The sequence below is a fragment of the Podarcis vaucheri genome (assembly GCF_965113315.1).
Source record: "Podarcis vaucheri genome assembly, chromosome: 1".
In the NCBI taxonomy this organism is placed as follows: Eukaryota; Metazoa; Chordata; class Lepidosauria; order Squamata; family Lacertidae; genus Podarcis; species Podarcis vaucheri.
The window spans coordinates 117,935,904-117,956,564 of record NC_138759.1 but is presented as its reverse complement, the minus strand read 5'-3'; the positions used below and the strand labels follow the sequence as shown (position 1 = coordinate 117,956,564).

Here is a 20,661-nt window from a genome sequence, read left to right as displayed (position 1 = left end):
CGTTGCCGCGCGCGCGATCCCGTCCCGCGTGCCAGCGCGCTCTTTGTCTTGGCCGCGGCGGCGCCGTTGGGGAGGACTGGGCTGAGGCGAAGGGAAGGTGGGTGGTGGTGGTGGTGCGGGACCTTCCCTCCCACCCACGACCCGGAATCGGCCCTCACTCGTGGTCAGGCACGAGCACGAAACACGGCTTTCACCCCACCCCCTCCCCCCGCGTCTCGAGCGCCCTCATTAAACGCTCCGCGCTCGTGCACGCGCGCCCGCCTCCCCTCCCCCCCTCCCGCTAAACGCCCGTTTATTTGCTGTTCTCCCTCCCGCCCCCGCGAGCCCGCCTTCCTCTCACGTGCCCCGCTTTTCCTCTGACCCGCCCCGCCCACCCTCTTCCTCTCGGCTCCATATTGAGGAGGCTGAAGGAGGCTAAATCCAGTCACAAAATGGAGGTAACGTTTGTCGGCGCCGCCGCCGCCGCGCGGGAAGGCAGGCAGGCAAGGAGAGGGTCCTGCAACGGCGGTTGCGGAGCGGGCGTGAGAGTGGGTGGGTGGGGGTTGCAGAGGGAGCGGGCGCGTGGCGCGGCGTATGAGGGGCTCGCGGGAGGGATAGCGATTGGCTGGCTCGGCTCCTGGCCTTCTCCCCATCCACCTCCCCCCCCCCTTCTAACCACCTCGGTTCTTGCTTTATCCAGCTGCAAACAGCTAATTATCCGAAATGGCGCGAGAGGGCGGCGGCAGTTGGGCGGGAGAGGCTTCTGTTGGGCGCCATTGTAACCCTGTGGAGAAAGAGGCTCGAGTTTGAGAGAGAGCAGCCGCAGGAGGCCCTTTCCTAAGTTGAACCCAAACCAAAATCCTTCCCTCAACTCTATAGTAGGCTTGAATATATATATATATATATATATATATATATGCAAATTACAGCCCGTGACTTGATCCAAGTGCCTATCACTCGATGGTCTCGCCGGTTCTCATTCGACTTCCCGAGCCACTTGTGCAGCTTTCGCCTTTTTAAAGTTTAAAAGTATAACCTTTCGAGTAAAATCCCACTGACTTGAGCGCGAGGACGAAACACATCCTGAGAACCTGGCTGAGGGCACCCCCCCCCCAAAAAAAAATGTATTAGAATTTGCTATATCTTTTAGCTGCATAACCTGTGTTTTTTTTAATGAAAATAAAATAGTTAACCAAAAAAAGCACCCAGTTCCTCCTACACAGCAGCAGAACAGCTAAGACTAACTGCCTCCCATAAATCAATTATTCGGGTGCTTTCAGTTATAATATTATGGGATATCTTGCACTTGTCCACGTGGCCCAATGGTGCTTGAGATGAAAACATGTTCTCCCCCCCCCCCAATAGTTCTGAATAACTGGTGGTTTGACGTTGATTTTGAATTGTAGCTGTTCCTAATTCTGTCTGTCTTGCTGAGTATTTTGGTGGCTGTCACTAAAGCCAGTGACTGGCGTTTTCTGGTTCATGCAAACAACCAGGCCTTCAAATGCCTCTTTAATAACATTATCTAGCTAATTATCTTTCTCTACCAGTATGATCAAAAGCCTGGCAGCTGAATTCTGAACGAAAGTAATGGATTCAACACCCCATTGAGTGATTAGTTTTGTAGATGAGTCCCCTTTATAAATTCATTCTATCCTATGCTTTTGATAGAATTACTTGAGAGAAAGCTCCATAAGGTTCCAATTTAATTTTTATTATATCCATTCTGTAACCAAAAAATTAACATAAAGATGTGAATAAAATAATCTTTTTAAGATTGGATGTGAGAAGACTTTCCAGACCTTGAAATCTTAAATTAGATTTAATTAAAACTGAACCTGATTGTGTAGCTTCAATGAAAGTCCTCCTCAAACCAATGCTGAACTAAAGTATAACAAGCATTTTTGTATGATGACATGCCAAATAATATTTTGCAAATCTGGAGACAACTATCTATGATTAAAACCTTTGCACATGTAGACTTGAAATGTCAAACACATGTTGCTTCAAAAAAACTATAACAATGTTGTGCTCTACACTGCATTCTGGTTTTTGTTTTTTAAAATTTCTAGCTGACATATAGATTTTATCTGTTATCCTATTAAACTTCAGAAACACTTGATCAGGCACCCCCAACCTTCGGCCCTCCAGATATTTTGGACTACAGTTCCCATCATCCCTGACCACTGGTCCTGTTAGCTAGGGATCATGGAAGTTGTAGGCCAAAACATCTGGAGGGCCGCAGATTGGGGATGCCTGCACTTGATGGTATAACACTTGTTTTGTACATGAAAATTAGAAATAACCTTCTGAAACATCTAAGTATTATTTATGTGACTTAGCAGTCTTGCCTAATCCTGTTTACCTGTAGCAGGAAAAGGGCTTTGTATTGTACCTGTAACAAGAACTATATGCTGTTCATGATACTAATGTTCTCCTTGGCCTTCTTGCTGAAACGAGCTATGCAGGGTGTATTGGGGCTTGCTTTTTTGCGCTGTTTCAGGGTTTGCATTCTCTCTATAGCTTTGCTTATCTAAGCTGAGTGTTAGGGACCTGGGTCATAGAATTGTAGAGTTGGAAGGGACCCCAAGTGTGAGGTGTTGAACCCCTTCAGTAGAAGCTACTGTCTGTCTTGAGTTATAAAAGGATTCAGAGAAGGCCTCTTGAATTTATTGCTTTAATTGGCCATTTCTTTCTTCCATTATTTATATGTAACTGGTTTGGCAACAGTTATTCCCTGCAAAAAAGCAAAATTTAGAAGGATAAATGTCCCTGCTCAGCATAACACGTGGGGGCTGATATTTTTGATCAAAACTACACCCCCTCTGCATACAAATAAATGGAGGACATAATTGCTAGATTTGACCTAACACAGCCCCGCAACTTGCAATAGTAGCATAATTGCAATGAACTACATTGCAGGCTTGTTGTAAGCCACTTCTTCTGTCCAACTTGGGCTGTATCCACCACCCTGGTTTGCAACTCCACCAGACCACACTGCAGGGTTGTTGAAAACAATGCAGCCTGCAATTATGAGGAGTGAAACACTGGAGGGTTGTCCTAAATCACTCTCCCAGCCAGCCCCTCTCCAACCTGAATTATGGGGAGAATTGCATTGGCAGGGCTAATTATTTAAATGTAGTGTTTCACAGGAAATAGGTCATGAGGCTAGAAAGATAAGTAGTGCCTCTGTTTGCTGGCACTCTGTAAGGCAATGCACATGCTAGTGCCCAAAACTAGGGGCTTCTCTGTTGAGTTGTTATGGGCACCTTTATCCTGCCGAGGGATTTTTAAATTATTGCTTCTCTGTGAGAAGCAGGAAGTGGCGCATCTAGGCAACAACATGGCCATCGCTGTGAGATAGAGATCTGAATCTATATCAAAGATCAGAACTGTGGGTTCAGTCATACCTCAGCTGTAAGCAGGGCAACAAGGACGTCAAGTCAATCCCTCCCACCCCTTTCTTTAAGCCGCTGGCCTAGTAAAAAAGGCCGCCTCTGCTTCAAGGACCCGGATGTCTCGCAGGAACGAGAGGCGCCAGGTTTGAAGGCAAAGTAGCTGTGACGTAAGCCTTGTATGGAGAGGCAGGTTTGGTGGACTCAGACAACACAATGAGGGGGAGAGGCGGAAGAGCCGAGGCGCTGGCATAGGGGTGAGAGAAAGGGCGCTGGCTGGCTGTTAAAGGGAGACTGGGCTCTTGATTCCTTCCCGCTCCTCCACCAGGCCTTTCTTCAATCAGTGGACTATAGGGGTTGAAGCACAGAGACCTGCCTTTAAACTAATATCGGGTACTCTAAAGCATGTTTAAACACATCTGAACAGTGTCTGATTGGCTTGCTATTGAATTGGCTTCCACAATAAGTAAAGATACTGTCGGGTTTTTAAATAGTAATATATTTCCAGTGATACTGTCAGGTTATATGCCTGGCTGACCTATTCAGGCATTTGTTCCCCTTTTTTGCTAGCTACTGCTTTGCAATTCAGGGTGCAAACAGATAAGTTCCATATTTCAGGATAAATGGCTTGAGATTAAAGACATTGTTTCATTCTCTCATACAGTACCATCCCTTTAAAGTGGCTCCCATATGCTTGCTTCACTAAAATAAGCCATTTATTTGTATGAGAGTAAGAAAGTAAAAACTTTTAGGAACGGGTAAATTACTCGTGCTACTTGTTATCTAGGTTAAAAGGAGCAACTGAGTCAGAACGCTCTCCAAAAATGGCGTGTAAAGATGAGAGAGAGGCTGAAGATTACAAGAGGAGGGGAAGAAGATCTTCACAGGTGGAATACTTTATTTTTTCCTAGTTCTGTTACATGGGTAAACAGAGAATTCTTGCTTTCTGCTGCTTTGGTAACACTGTGTTTGCTCAGACGCTACATTGCATTCTTCTCTTCTGCTTGGCTCTTACGCATGTATTATACTTTTCATTCGCCACACTAGTTGGTGATTTCTATAATAGCTTCTAACTTAATACTTATGCATATTGAGAGTGTTACTATGAAGTCTTGAACTGGAAAACCAGCAGTGCTGTGTCTAATGGTATAAAAGTGATCAAATTCTATGAACAGGCATTTTACTAAGCTTTTAATGGTTCTCCAGAAATACAATATACAGAAATGAGCAAGAACTGAGTATTGCCTGTTGATTAGGATTTAGAAATTTCGGACTGCATCCATTGTTGGATACGCCTTCATAAAAAGATACTCAGTATAGAAAACTAGTGTGTTGGGGGTAAGGTGTTCAATAGTCTTCAAAGCAGAGGAGCATTACGTCATAGAAGGTCATGTCTGCAATCTTAAGAGTGTCAGACCAAACATAGGTTTACCATATGACTGAGAACAAGGCCAGATGCTGCCAGGAGTGGGGATGATCAATTTCTGAACCAGTTGTAGTGGGCATTATTTTAGAGCTCTTTAGCAATAAAGCTGTTTTTGAGAATCCATATATTTCCCTTCTCCAATGCCCCCCATGACTTCTTACAAACTCTGAATGGTGGCTTGTAATGTATGGGGTTATGGTTTTAGTTCTGTGTTGTATAATTGTAGAGTTCCAAAAAACCACAAGATCTTGCTGTGTGAGGCAGCACCATCCACCAACTGCCCACAGATGAATGGAATGCATAAGATCTAAAGACATCCTGTTTGTGGAAGGCAGGAGGAACAAGGGAAAGCTAGCTGCCATTTTGCAATCAGTCCATCATGACAAAGGTCCTGCTTTATGGGAACTTACCAGAAGTTTTAAGTTTTTTCTAGCTGCCCTCATCTTTTGGCAAGGAAGATGTGGAGCCTGTTCCTTGCTCTGTAGCTTGGATCTGGGGTGGGTATCATCCCCATAAGAGTTCTGAACATAAGAAGAAGGAAGACCCCAACCTTGCTCTCCCAACTCCAAGCATGAATGTTTGGCTGTGGGTGACTTAGATGTAAGAAACACCTTGGATGCTTGCTGTCAAAGCAGCTCTGAAGAGAAATGTTGGGATGGGACACTTCAGTAGTAGAAATCAAGAGCTGCAAAGAGCCTCAAGACCCCACCCAAATAAGGAGGTTGAGGATTGCCATTTTGTCAAATCTTGCATCTGGAGGTCCAGCAGGAGATCAGAGACTAAGGCTGTAGTCCTGCACAATTTAAGCCCCACTGAAAACATTGGGACTTGCTTCCTGGTAAACATGCATGTTTCACAGCAAAGGAGAGACTGAATGACCACAAAGCTTCAGCTTGGCTACTAAAGATAACCAAAATTTGTGACCTTCTGTCTTCCGGTTTGGACCAATTTATACCGTGTCCATTTGCTAACCAGCTTCCATAATCCAGGTTTTACCTAGAAGCCCCCTAGTATTCCAGAATAGTTGCCATAAAAACCATGATGGGAAAGATTAAAGTCTTGTAGAATTGGCGATGTGAGCTATGCTTTTCTGCTCAACTGTATTAGCTAGGCATACATTTCTCCACTAATAATTAGGAATGCTGTGGGTGTCAGTTAAGAAGGCTGTTGCAGAACATTGTACTTGTTTCTCTGAAAACATGTGGCTGTTAAGCCTCTTGTGTAGGGACAAAATAAAATGTAATTTAGGGAAATCTGTTACTTAGTTTGGAGTCTCTCCAGAAGAATCAATAGCTTAATTCAGAGAAATGTACTACTTTCAAGGAGCGATGGTTAAAAATACTGTTGATATTGGGGAGTTCCTGCGGCATCTAACCTGCTTCTGAGGGAGAAAGTAAACACATTGTGAAGTGAGAGTGTAGTACATAAAAAAAGAAAAGGAAACATTTATATTTTTCTGTTCCTTTGAATTATAGCTCCTCCGTTTGAAGACTTTAACATTAGGCTTTCATTTAGTCTCTCATATACATCACCTGTAATAAAACATGTAATTTCTACCTGCAAACTAAGGCACCTGAGGTTGCAGCTTATAAGAGGAACCATAGGCAAATGAACCACCATTACCAGTGCCCTGCTGGAATTGTATGAGCAGGGGAGACGTGAGGGCAGACCAGCATTCTTGTGCTTCTTCATCCTTCCCTGAGGTTTTATTTTCATGCCCCATAAAATTCATTACACCAGTTCCAGAGCTGTCAGTCACCTCCCTGGTTTGGGTGTGTGTGTAGAGGAACTGGGAAGGGTATGGAACTGTTGGATCTATAGCCTTCCCCCAGCAGGGACATAATTTTATAAATAATAGCTCTCCACACATTATTTATGCAACCTTAATGCGAAGTTCCTTGGGTGCTCGTCACTAAACAGTTCCCATGGGGGCGCGACATAGCAGAACTGATACAATGGAGTTTGCAGCATAACACAAAATGGTTGCCACATCTAAAAGAGCAGGAAAAAGATGACCACAGAATGAGGCAGGCATGCCCCTCATCAGTCTCTGCTGTGCTCAGTCACGGAGAGAAACTCTTGTTTGAAAGGGAAGGGAGGGGTGAGTGTCCAGCCCTGGCATCTAATGAAATGTGTAATGGCAGTGGAGGGGGGTGTTCAATGTAGGAGAGACTGAGCCAGTGTAAAGAGGAACTGAGCAGAAAGAACAAAGAATCTCTCAGGCACTGTGGATTTTTTAGAGGATGTTTCTTGAGACCTTTTGCGGGTGCCATTGGAAATACTGGAAGGCACCCTAGGCTCCATGAGTACCACACTGGTGGTCCCTGCCTTGGTACATGAAGTGTAAATGAGAAAGTGATATCATAAAATGGGTAAGAACATCTTGTTCCTTATGTTTCTTAGAATTGAAATACCTCATCTACTCTTTGGAATGATTAGGACTCATCTATATGGGGACAAATTCTGTGTCTCCTGAAACTTTTTCAGTTATGCCATGCACAGAGGACACCTTTGTTTTGTAGTGCAATGGTGTGTTTCTGAGCCATAAGCAATGCAGTTGGCTATTTAAAAAATGCGGCAACATTCTTATTCCGTTGTGTGCAGATTATTCTGAACTTTACAAAGTTAAGTAGGACTGGATGCTGCTCTCTCGTGTTGTGTAGCCTAAAGTTTTGTCCTTCCTGCAAAAAACAAATAAATCTGGGGGTTGAGATGTTAGGCGTGGTAAGTAGAAAATTATAAGTACCGTTAGTTGATGTGTTTAGTGATTAGCCAACTTTTGCTAGAGTTGTCTATCCTCTGAAGTTCACGACATGGCATTAAAGGTTTTTTGTTTGTTACTCCTTTTAACTTAACTTGAAATAGTCAACATTTCTTTATATGCACAGACCAAAGACATCAGTTGATGAAAGTGTTAGATTCTTAGTTGAAGTTTATGTCCTTATCCTAGCTGCCTCTAGCACACTAACAGCACAGACCTTTGCATGCCTGCTCCAAAATCCCATTGAGTCTAGTGGGACTTAATTCATGTAAATGTGTAGAGAGTTGTACTTAAGACAGACTTGAGGGTAAGCACTGTTGAACATAATGGGATTCCTTTTCCATAAACTTGCCTAGGATGCATTGGATGGCTACTTTACTGAGTAAACATGCACTGAATGAGGCTGTAAGAACTGTTTAGAATCATAGAATCATAGAGTTGGAATAGACCACAAGGGCCATCGAGTCCAACCCCCTGCCAAGCAGGAAACACCATCAGTGTTTATACACTATGTAACAAAATCCTGGATTTGCACCCTTTAAATTTGTTTATGTAGAAGTAAGTGTACAGAGAGAGGAACCGTGAGCCAGTTGAGTTTATTATTTATTTAAATATTTACATTCCTCACTTTTCATTAAAAAATACAGCAAAGCAGTATAATAGTACCTAATCATAGTGAAGTGTGATAAGACAGTAAGTTACTGTGAATTGTGTGGGTGGACTTCGCTGCAATAACACAAATCTCGTACAGCATATTGAAACTTACCTTCTTTCAGGGCTACGATCCTAAAGAACCCGAACAGTTGAGAAAACTGTTTATTGGTGGCCTGAGCTTTGAAACTACAGATGATAGTTTAAGAGAACATTTTGAAAAATGGGGCACACTCACAGATTGTGTGGTAAGTGATCATAACGTTCAGTTTACTGTTAACAATGTTATGTGTGCTTACTTGGAAGAAAGTCTCACTATTTCCAGTGGGGCTTACTCCTAGGTAAGTATGCACAGGTTTGCAGCATTCACAAAAGTCAGTGCCTAAATTATTGTTATATGCTTTAACTTTCTTGAAGGTGATGAGAGACCCACAGACAAAACGTTCCCGAGGCTTTGGCTTTGTGACCTATTCTTGTGTGGAAGAAGTAGATGCTGCTATGGCAGCCCGCCCACATAAGGTTGATGGACGTGTGGTGGAACCAAAGAGAGCCGTTTCTAGAGAAGTAAGTGAATATTTCAGTATATATACTGAATTTGTCAAACCTTAATTGTAGGAACTTTTAATCATTTGCAAATCTTTTTGTAAGACAATTGTAAGTATTTAGGCATGGCACCATCTTGGAAGGTTGAGATACTAAATGTAACTTGTTACTTTGTAGGATTCTGTGAAACCTGGTGCTCATTTAACAGTGAAAAAAATATTTGTGGGAGGAATTAAAGAAGACACAGAAGACTACAATTTAAGAGATTACTTTGAAAAATACGGCAAAATCGAAACCATAGAAGTAATGGAAGACAGACAGAGTGGAAAGAAAAGAGGGTTTGCCTTTGTAACGTTTGATGATCATGATACAGTCGACAAAATTGTTGGTATGTAATGCTTTCCTTTTGTGCAGCCTTTTTATATTTCTTTCAAGCTATTGTTGCATGGAACTTTCTCCTAGTGAACAAAAAAATTACTGTAAGAACTAGACTTCCTTTTGCTTTCTTACTAAATTGAATATATTTTAAAAGATTACCCTTTTAAAGCTCAATATAGCGCTGGGGGGTGCTTTTCTCTCCTGAACTTTTTTGTGCGGTGGCTTTCCTACAATTTTAGACCATGAGGAGCATGATTTGCCCCCAACCTCTCTTCAATCCCCCTCCCCTGCCTGAATCTTTCTAACATGTCTTTGTAGTTACGTGCCTAGCTGAGAAAGACAGTCCAGTTTCCAGCCTGTACTGTTTGTTGTTGTTGTTGTTTTACTCAATCAATCCAGTTCCCTTGCTGGGACCCTTGTAAGGATCTAGCTGGCTGTCTACCTGTCCCTATTCCTCCCCTCTCCCACTTGGTTTGGTCACATGCTCTCTCTCCTGCAAGTAAGAATTTCATGCTACACCCCCAGGTTTCAAGCATCCTTCACACTAATTGAGTATACTTAAGAGCCGGGTACAACAGACTTGCTAACTGCTTTAAAATATAGCCTGGACAATGCTAGGATCCTAAAGAACCTTGGGTCCAAAGCAATCACATTCTTGGAAATCCAGCAGGAAAATGAGCGCACCTGGGTTGAGTGGGAAGAGTCCAACGCAAATGACCATCAGGTACCACACAATGGAGGTCTATGGAGGACATGATCGGCTAAAATCCGAAAGGGGAAGCTTTTTTATTTCATTATTTCCTACTGTTTCCATATCATTCAAGCACTGCTTGGATTCCATGAGTCATTTGTTCTCTGAGGAGCTCTTTCCCCCTCTTTTCCCCATGAATTTTTCCTTCTCCCACTCCCCCCAAATAATTTCTAGGCTCCAGAGATGTTCCTTCCTTATGAAGAGGTGAGATGAGAGGGATGCCGAGCATCCATTTTATGATATATTCTGCCCACAAAGATCTAGGAAACAAACTTCATTGCCCACTGTTTTCCTGACTTCCTTTCTTTGGCTCTTTGTGCTATGTGTCTTTTGTTTTATGGTATTTTTAGAGTTTCCTTTCCTGATTATAAGGAGGAAATAAAACTAAATAATACTGCTGCTCCTGTGAAAATATCTTCTGAATAATATGGCATAAGTGCTTATTCAATTGTGTGCATTTTTATAATAAGGATCGTTTCAAAACTTCTTTTAGTTCAGAAATACCACACTATAAATGGACATAACTGTGAAGTGAAGAAAGCTCTCTCCAAGCAAGAAATGCAGACGGCAACTGCACAGAGAAGTGAGTTTGTTACATAATAGCACAGCCTGTGGCGATAACTGCCTACAAGCATTTTAATAATTCACTCTCTTTATTCTTTAGGTCGTGGAAGCAGTTCAGGCAACTTCATGGGCCGTGGGAACTTTGGAGGCAGTGGTGGAAGTTATGGCAGAGGAGGAAGTTTTGGTGGCAGAGGTAAACATCTGTTCTTGCTTCTCCATCCCCCTCCAAAAATACTACCCTGAATTACAGTGCATCACTGTATCTTACACTTTTTGTTCTGATTTTAGGTGGTTACGGTGGCGGAAGTGGTGGTGGTGGTGGCAGCAGAGGAAGTTACGGGAGTGGTGATGGATACAATGGCTTTGGTGATGGTAAGGATCTAATACCAGTTCAATTATACTTGTGGGGAAGGGTTGTCAGTCCCTTAGATCTGCCTGGTGTATCTTAATGTGAGAAATGTGAAAGGGAAGCTGATAACTTGTGGACAATCTAAGTATTACAAGAAATTGGGTTCTCTTAAGTCATGATTGGGATGCAGGTTAAACCACAGAGCCTAGGACTTGCCAATCAGAAGGCTGGTGGTTCGAATCCCCGCGACGGGGTGAGCTCCCGTTGCTCGGTCCCAGTTCCTGCCAACCTAGCAATTCGAAAGCGTGTCAAAGTGCAAGTAGATAAATAGGTACCACTCCGGCGGGAAGGTAAACAGCATTTCTGTGTGCTGCTCTGGTTCGCCAGAAGCGGCTTAGTCATGCTGGCCACATGACCCGGAAGCTGTACGCCGGCTGCAACCCCAGAGTCGGCCACGACTGGACCTAATGGTCAGGGGTCCCTTTACCTTTAAGTCATGATTAACTTATCCCATGGGACTAAAAAAAACACCCTTATATCAGACTGGGTGATCACCACACTTGTCCAGGGCAGCTGATGGCAGGCTGTCCATCATTTAGATTCAGGTAGGTAGCCGTGTTGGTCTGACACAGTCGAAATAAATAAAAAAATGTCCAGTAGCACCTTAGAGACCTACTAAGTTTGTTCTGAATATTAGCCAGTGGTAGGTCTTGGAATGCGGCATTCCAATAAAGGCAATAGGGCTGAGACAAGCTAGGATCCACTGATCCCAAACTGGTCTCACTGCTGTCATGTGATGCTGTCAGGCCCAATTGCCTTTCCAGCCTGGAATGTCTCCCCACCCCACCTTCCACCTTGGCCACAAAGAGTGGCAGGGCTGCAGATGCATTTTCCCTGTCATTCCACAAAGCCCTGCCACCTGGAAGGACAGCTGATTGTGCCCCAGCCTGGATCTAATCCAGTGTCATGAATCCTAAGTTCCTGTGAACAAAATTCTGCTCATGGGAGTGCCACCACCCCTGGGGGCAGGGAAGGAGGTCCCCTAAAAAAGTGCTCCAGGTAGTTGGGGAATCTCCAATAAAAGTTGCATAGGTGTGGCACAGAGGGCTACTGGTGAAATTGGCAAACACTTCCCCCTTCCGCTCGCTCTTTCTATTAGTAAGAGCTTCCACTGGATCAGATTCTCTTCTGTAAATGGACAGGCAACTTGGGCTCTAAACATTATTTTTAGATTTGTGAAATGTATGTAACCTATTAAGAGACTTTGGAATTGCGTTATTGACTGCAGCCAAAATATAGTTGGGTATGCACAAAGCCTTCTCAGAGCAGGATAAATAACCAAAATATGGGTGATCCTCAAGCTGCTTGAATGACCCATGACAGATAGAGCCTCTGGTCCTCGCACTTGGAATACTCGGCAGTTTCCAGTAATCAAGTGATAAATCATGCTCAGTGGCAACCAGTCTTCATCTATGGACATGAAATGGTTTCCATTGATTGTAAACAGCAAATTGTGACTACAAATCCTTAGACAGTCGTGGCTAAGTCATTGATTTTATTTGGACTTCTCCATTGGGATGACTTGATTGGTAGTTATTACCAAGTCGTAATAAGCCTTTCATAGTGGTTGGTCTCCATGCAGTATTGGTGATTTTTTGGATACTTCTTTACAGTTCCCAGTTACTTTTGTGTTTTGATCATGTCGTTTCATAACAAAACATTCACATTTCTGTCACTTCTATTGATCTTTCTCAAGGTGGGAACTATGGAGGTAGTCCTGGGTACGGCGGCAGAGGAGGTTATGGTGGCAGCCCGACCTATGGAACCCCAGGTGGTGGATATGGCGGAGGAGGTGGAGGCTATGATGGTTACAATGAAGGGGGGAGCTTCGGTGGTAAGAATCCTGAAGTATATTGTGTTGATCCATCTGTTCTGCTCATGTTGGATAACAAGCTTGAGGCCTTTAGCCTGTCACTGTTTTTAAAATGTTGTGCAGTGTAAACTTCAGCTGAAAATGAAAACCACTTCCAAGTTCTAACCCCTTGAAATCACAGTGGTATGAAAGATATATGGGAAAGCTTCATGGTTCCCCGCCCCCCAGGCCAGGTTTATAGGATGTCTTTTTTAAACTATAGAGTTGCACTGGTAACAAGACTCCAGAGCAGGGGATCTATAGAAAGAGGGCTTGCTTTCCCAGCTGAGCAACCTTCCAGTGGCTACATGTCAGTGGTGGACAGAGCCCAAGGCAAAAGTGTGCAAAGGAAAGTACCCCTGTAGTTTTCTGCGCATGCCCTTCTCTATCCCCCAGCCAGGGGCAAAGAGCTCATTGACACATTCCAGCCAGGCAGAACCCTCAAGAAAGGTAGAAAGGAGGGCTAGTGAGCAATGTGACCTGGGCTGAGTCCCAAGGGCTGGATAGAGAGGCCTGAAGGACTGCGTTTTGTGCCCAGGTATGAGGTTCCCCACCATTGCTTCATACAAACATTCATTAAGCCTTAAAACATAATAAGGGAACAACTTCAACTTTCTAGCCAGCTAGTTCCATTGCCCAGAATTTATTTAAGAATCTATGTTAATGGATTCTACAAACTTTCCCTCTCTTACCTGAAACTCCTTGTGAATCATTTACTGTTGTTGTTTTCTTTCTGCCTCTGCATTTTATGCCGGCATTGGAGTGTGAAGAGTCCAATCCATCTGTTCAGTGCTCAGATCTGGGGAACTTTGGATCTGTGCTAGTGAATGCCTTTCAGTGTGGATGGAATACTAGTCTCATTTTCTGGGACTGGACTACTGTCCGATAATCATTTTTAAAAAAAGAATAATAATCTTGTTCATACTTCTCTCAAGAAACTTTGAACTTGGTTAAGTTAACACAGCAGAATTTTAAGTATCCAGAGTTATTAATGTGGTTAATTAAAAGAACAGGAACCCTTAATGATTTAGCAAAGGAGTGAGCATTTTTTATTTCTCCAGCATAACAAAGGTTGGCAAGAACTGAACAAGAAATAAATTTTTGCATGTGTATTTTGAATTTTCTTGGGAACAATTGCAGTTACTCAGCCTAGCTATGATTATGTCCAGTTAGCTGAAATCCCATTATGTGCATACAGTAAATCTGGAGTTATGAAACACGTGTTGTATACTAAAGTGTATTTTGTGCTGGGTAGGTGAGTTAATGTGAATGAATTGTAGTGCACTTGAAATGTACTTCTCAAATAATTCTTGATCTGATAAGCACAAACCTTACATTTTATTATTCTCAGGCAACTACGGTGGAAGTGGAAACTATAATGACTTTGGCAATTATAGTGGACAGCAGGCCTCAAGCTATGGACCCATGAAAGGAGGTAGCAGTTTCAGTGGCAGAAGCTCAGGCAGTCCCTATGGTGGTAAGTACATCTTACTAAAGTACATATGTGTCTGTTACACTCCTAAAGAGTATTTATTTCAACAGTCCATGTTCCCATTTTTAGGTGGCTATGGATCAGGAGGAGGAGGAGGTGGTGGCTATGGTGGAAGAAGATTCTAAAAATTGTAGCAGAATAATGGTAGGTATGCTACAAATACTTGTTGTATATGAAGACTATACAACGTTTCACTGAGAGTAATCCTTTTCTTATCCTGTATTCAACAGGCTACACAGTTCTTAGGAGAGAGCGAGGAGTTGTCAGGAAAGCTGCAGGTTACTTTGAGACAGTCGTCCCAAATGCATTAGAGGAACTGTAAAATCTGCCACAGAAGGAGCGATGAACCATAGTCAGAAAAAGTTACTGCAGCTTAAACAGGAAACCCTTCTTAAGGACTGTCATAGCCACAGTTTGCAAAGAGTGCAGCTATTGATTTAATGCAATGTAGTGTTTAGATGTACATTCCTGACTTTTTTTTTTAATTTGTTGTTTGTAGCTTTGTCTTTTCTTCATAAATCAGGTATATTGCCCTGTAAATTTGTGGTAGTGGTGGTAGTGGTACCAGGAATTAAAAATAATTAAGGAACTTTTAATTTTTTCCAATATTTGTGTAGTTCAGTTTTTTCTTACTGAAACTTCTTTAAATAAAGAAATGTAGTTTTAGGGTATATTCTTGCTAGGAAAAAAAATCAGTGCATTATAATCTGTATTAATTTAAACTATAGAAATGCTGAATCGTTTAAGAACCTTAGTTTTCTGCATATGTAACCGAACGAAATGAGTTGCACATGCAAAGGGAGAGAAGAGATGTTTGCATTAAAGCTTGTTTAGCTGTATAACTAGGAGTGAGTCATTTAAACTAGTGCTTGTGAATGATAAAAAGCTTTACTTTCAAATGAAAATTCCAGATACTTCTGGCTTGTGCATATCTTAATTTGTAGCCTTTGTTTCTTAGCCTAAGACTTATAAGTAAATAAGCATTGAAAGAGATATTTTAAAGCTTTATTCAGTTTGCCTCCCATTTCATTGGTATATACAGGAACTACATTAAGCATTGGCAGAACAGGTTTATTACTATTGAGGCTTAACACCCCACCCCCAACCTCAAAACAGATTTAAGTGTGTGTGCACACACTCTTTTGAATTAAAACTTTGAAACCAATGACCTGGGTCTGTTACTTAGCTTAATTGTATAACTTCATTTGTATATATTTCTTCCCTCAAAACATGGATTCTTCTGTAATGGTCAATACTTCCTACTTTGTGTATTTCTGCATGCTCTCTTATCTGAAACAAACTTACAGCACAGGCACAATCCCTTCAAGTTCCTTGCAATTGGGTATAAATATTCTGACCTATGAACAAACCCAACACATTTCACACACTTTCTAATGCCTTGATTGTAGGCCTTGAAGGTGGTGTGAAAACCAAATGGTTCACAATCTAGCAGCAGGAAATATCTGGGCTGAACATGATATATATTTGTCACTAACAGGAGTATTGTGGGCTATAAATCCATACTTTTATGCATCAGAATCGTGTGGTCAAAACTTGATAAAATTCATAAGCAGGGGTGTGTGGTCTACTCCTTCACTTATCCAAATTTGTGTACAGCCATGTTCCCAGGCTATCCTTCTCAACCTGATCAGACTTCTCTTTTAACTATTGCCAGAGCAGTGCTTTCTGTCAGTACACATCCAGAAGAGTAGGGCACAGTGAGTAGAAGAAACTCAGACACTTGCCAGTATGATGCTGGATATTTTCTTCTGTTACTACTTCTCTAGGCCAATGAACAGTATCAGGTAAACAATTCCAGTATAGGAATGGATTATCAGACACTATAAAACTTTGCTCTAAAATTGTTGTAGGTTCAACCAAATGTGTATGTTGGGCTTGTACAAGGCATACAGTGGTGGTGGTTGTATAGAATTCTATGGTTAAATCTCAAAAAGTACAAGTGTGCTTAAACAAGGGTCAAGCACTGATACAGCCTCGAAGTGCTATACAGTGGTACCTCGAGTTACAAACACTTAAGGTTACAAACTCTCCTAACCTGGAAGAGTTACCTCGAGTTGAGAACTTTGCCCCAGGATGAGAACGGAAATCGTGTGCCGGCGGCAAGAGGCCCCATTAACGAAAGTACACCTCTAGTTAAGAACACTTTCAGGTTAAGAACGGACCTCGGAACGAATTAAGTTCGTAACTAGAGGTACCACTGTAATATCATAATAGCATATATTAAGGTGGGAATTGGGTAGTTGGCCAACAGGAAACAAGTGTTCTATAATCCAATAGGCAAAACGCGTGTAGAAGGGCATCATGTTGGTATTGTGAAATGGAATCCTCCCATTACTAAGCTGCATATGCAGATTTCATCTTAGAAGAGTAGAGTAGATGTAAACCACCCCTTTCAGGCCTACTGTTGATTGTAGGGGCAGAACCTAGAGGATGAGTTTTTCTGTTCTTGTGGGAGAGGGTGGGACCTTGATGGCACACAGTGGGGGGAGGGGGGACCAATTTTATAGTGTGTTAATCTGTTCTGCTATTCTTAATCATGCAATCTGTAAGTTGCCAGTTGTTGGTGCCAGTGACTTAGACCTAGTTCTCTGATGTGGAGAAGTGTAAGCAGAGGACAGCAATTAACCAGCTCTAAAGACTTTAGGATGTACCTCTTAGCCAAAGTGTGGATCAAAGGAGACTCAGACAGGACTTCCAGCAGCCTATTGTGTATGTGGACCAGTCAGCATATTTAAAGAATGACAAGGCAGCGACAGCACCAGCTTCAACTTCCAGAAAAGTGAAAGCATAAAATACTATGCTGATAGTGAGCAGCTTTCCAAAAGCTAGTTAAAACTGCCTATCACTGCTGAAATATCGAAGAAAGTCTAGCAAGAGTTCTTCACCAGTTGGAACCTCCTTGAGTCATAGCTACTTGAGTTCACCCAGTCATAGGTCTAGCATTTAGACCTGAAAGGAAGGGGAATGAGAATAGGTAAGGTTTGTCTCTAACACTTTTAACGAATTAAAAGAGCTACTCTTTCCTGAACAAGGTAAGAAAAATCTCTTTGACTTGCAGATTGTTGAAGAAACTTCCGCTTGACCAGATGTGGATTTCTTGCCTGTTGGAAAACCTGTGGCTTGGTAAGACTCTAGTACAATATAAAACATTGATGTGCCCATGACTGTATTCTTGGCTTTGAAAATCCAGCTTCTGTGATGAGAAGGAATTATGCAAAAACAAGGTGAGTGCCAGTACTTAATCATTGTACTTCCATACTATGAAATGTGAGCAGTGCAGCATTAAAATTTAAATTCTCTTCTGACTGATGTATAGGAAAGCCATAACTGGTGACTTTTAGCACTGATACACCTTTAGAAAACGTTTCGTGTTATTTTAGTAACGAAAGAATCCTAAAAGGTAGGTCAGTGTTATCCAGATTGCTTAAAGGTGGCTGACGTGTAGTAGCTTGTCTGATGAACTGCTTGCTGAAGCAAGATTTTAACTGGGATTTAGCCTTGCACATAGTGAAATGGTTTCTACTAGATTACATCTTTTGGTAGTAATTTCCCACAACTTAATTGATAAGTAGATTTTTAAAATAAAAACTATTTCATGTTCATTAGTACACAGGTAACTCCCTGTTTCCGCAGGGCTTGCGTTCTGGGTCAAAGCACACGTCAATGGAGTGTGTATAAGCCTGCCCCCAGCCCTCCTTTTTCCAGGTCCAAAAGGACTTGTGCGTCAGTTGGATGTGCCTAAAATGATCACTGCCTATAATTGGATTTGGGCAAATCCAATGCATAAAGTCAACCTGAATTCTGACCACTTTTGCACACCTTTTGGAACTGCAGGTTTTGTGTTGGTAATATTATTAATTACTGAATTTCAGACAAGAAAATAATTTCTTCTGGAAGTTGAGTACCTGATGTCCCTACCAAATAATTGGTTTTCAGGTAACCTAAATCTTTAAGAATGGCTTCTTAGTACTGTATCTTGGTTGGGTTTTTCCTGCATAATGTCCCATTAGTCTTGAATTTGACGTATCTCTATAAATACATAGAATTCTGCTTTGCCTTATTCTCCATCTGTGCTAGGTCTGTATGCTAATGGATGTAGGATCATGGTTCCATATCTTCTTGCCCTGTTGGGCACCCAGGCTTTTGTCAGCATCACATTCTCACTCCTATTCAACCATGAACTTTGGCAGGGAACATTTATAATTGTTGACTTCTCCCATCTTCAGACACACGTGTCAAATGTAGTGCAAATGTTTAATGGGCGAGCACACCAGTGCTACAAGGCCATGTCTCTTAATTTGCCTCTCCTGCTGCACTAGACATTGCAGTTTGCTGCTGCCGTTGCCCAGCACCAGAGTGGCAAACAGCAGCTCTGCTCATTTTCTCTTTTCTAAAATAGGGACTCAGCCAAGCTGCTTGTGTGCTCATTTTGCACCTTTCCGCCCAACACACAACAGAACGTAGATTTGGGGTGAGTGTATATGCTTCTGTTTTCTTCCTCCTCTAGTAGGAGGGTGCCAGCTCTGTGCCTAGGAAAGGAAGTCCTGAATCCTAGGTGAACTTGCTTACGTACTGTCCCAAAGCAGTCTCAGCTGCATGTTTAGTGAAGTGTTTAGAAGATTTGGGGAGAGAGGAAGTGCTAGCAGAGCAGTGTTCTTCAATAACTAGTTGGCGAAGATGGGATACTCCTTAGCCTTAACATTTTTAATGTGCTAAACTTTCATTTTCTCTTCTACTCTGCAGGGTAGAACAAAGACAACCATCTCCACAAGTTGAAAGATGACGTGAAATACGCCGATAGCCTATGATAGGTGAAAGTGATTGAAGTGTGTCATCTCTCACTCACCTTGTTCAAACACTTACAATAAAGTGTCATAAATTATGAGAGTTGGCCAATCTTTCCAATTGTATGTAGCTATTAGGCCTTCATTTCTACATCACTGCCCGTCCATTTACTAAAGATTTCCTTCCAGCTTCCACAATGTTAAAATCGAAGAGTTTTTAATTACTCAAGTGAATATTGGTAACCTTCCTTTAGTTGTACGGACTACACAGCAGATTTGGCTAACCTGATTTAACTCTAAATAAATCTCAGCCTTTGAAAGAGAAGGGGGGGGGGGAATCCCTGACAAAATTTTATGAAATCTTTTTTCACACAATAAAAAGAGAATTCAGGGCTCAGCAAGGCAGTGTCCTGATGGGGGTTGCTGTAGACAGATCTACATGTATTATCTTGGGTAGTTGGAAATGTTCTGGAATACAATATTGCATGTTTATAATAATATGAATGACATGCATTTGTGTCACTCATGCTTTCCCCTGCAAAAATATGTGTAGCAACCGGGAAAGACTTTGTGTAGGGTGAGTAGGCAATACTATGAACAGCCATCATAACTAATGTTATAGACATACTGTTTTCCAATTAGTAACAGGTTCCTGAATACAAAATGGCCCTAAAGCTAAAGAAATTATAGCACAACTATTAAAGGTTTAAAAGGCTGCTTGAAATCCATGAAACTGAAATACACCATTGCCTTGCATTTAAATAATAATAATCATGAGTAGCTATAGCTGTAATTTGAAGTTTGAATGCTTATAAAGTCATCCTATGTGTACTTACTTTGGCTTCATCAAAACCACTTTGGTCTTCAGTTAGTGTTTTTTATTCTAATACAGTATCAAACCAGAGGTAATAGCTGGATATTAGGTAAGGAATGTTATTTCCAGTGAGATTAAGTAACTACTGCCATTTCCAATGATAGTTTGAGCTGCTGCACTGTTTGTTCTTCTTAATAAAATCTGTATCCTGTACTCCATTTCATAATGGGTGACCAACTTTCAGTGTAGGGATATTGCCCAACATGGCCAGACCCATGACTTTTGAGATTTAAGAGTCTTGTGCCATACCAACAGAACTGTTGGACATTTTCTTCTTACCAGTTAGACTCATTGTAGCAGTGGTCTCTTCCAGCTCTGTGATCGTGTAAGTAGGCTTCCCTTTCCTAAATACTGCTCCAAAGGGTTGACAGACCCTCTGGAACAGATTTTGGGGGCATGCAGTAGTCAATAAGGGCAAGAAGGAAACATTCCACTAAGTAAAAAGCTGTTGCGCGGTGAGACAAGTTGGATGTCTCGCCCACTAGATTTTGAGCAGGGATGTCCAGGTTGATCGTGATCTACTGGTAGATTCACCGCGAGGTTTTGGTAGATCTCCCTAAAAAAAGCTCAGCAACTTTGACCCGAACCCCCACAAAACGGTGCTATTCTCCTTCCTAAAAAAGCTCAACAACTGAACCCCTCCATCCAGTCCAGGGGGTAGATCATTGCCAGATTTTAATTCTGAAAGTAGATCAGGAGTTGGCCACCCCTGCTCTACAGGTATATTAGCCCAAGTTGAAACCCTTGTGTTAAGGCCACATTCTAATGAAACAATCTAGGC

General features: G+C 42.1%; 1 protein-coding gene across 15 annotated transcripts; it reads left to right on the top strand.

Annotated features, from left to right (window-relative positions):
• The first annotated feature begins 4 nt into the window (after window positions 1–4).
• HNRNPA3 (heterogeneous nuclear ribonucleoprotein A3) lies at window positions 5–19,107 on the top strand. Of its 15 annotated transcripts, XM_082241966.1 has the most exons (16): window positions 1,084–1,103; window positions 4,162–4,261; window positions 8,338–8,460; window positions 8,630–8,776; window positions 8,933–9,143; window positions 10,378–10,467; window positions 10,549–10,641; window positions 10,737–10,820; window positions 12,542–12,691; window positions 14,061–14,186; window positions 14,271–14,345; window positions 14,432–17,196; window positions 17,281–17,345; window positions 18,095–18,158; window positions 18,622–18,693; window positions 18,966–19,107. In XM_082241966.1, coding segments are annotated over exons 1-11 (1,182 nt in total). In that variant the 5' UTR covers window positions 1,084–1,101; the 3' UTR covers window positions 14,327–14,345; window positions 14,432–17,196; window positions 17,281–17,345; window positions 18,095–18,158; window positions 18,622–18,693; window positions 18,966–19,107. The 15 variants fall into 15 exon arrangements, with proteins under 15 accessions (XP_082098085.1, XP_082098084.1, XP_082098087.1 ...); XM_082241956.1 differs by lacking the exon at window positions 14,432–17,196; XM_082241964.1 differs by having other exon boundaries at window positions 17,281–18,158.
• The last annotated feature ends 1,554 nt before the right edge of the window (window positions 19,108–20,661 follow it).

What these genes read in the sequence shown, in the direction of transcription:
- HNRNPA3 (XM_082241956.1), top strand. An exon ending in GGGGAAGAAGATCTTCACAG is followed by an intron (nt 4,262 to 8,337) that starts GTGGAATACTTT and finishes ACCTTCTTTCAG; the next exon opens with GGCTACGATCCTAAAGAACC. An exon ending in GCACACTCACAGATTGTGTG is followed by an intron (nt 8,461 to 8,629) that starts GTAAGTGATCAT and finishes ACTTTCTTGAAG; the next exon opens with GTGATGAGAGACCCACAGAC.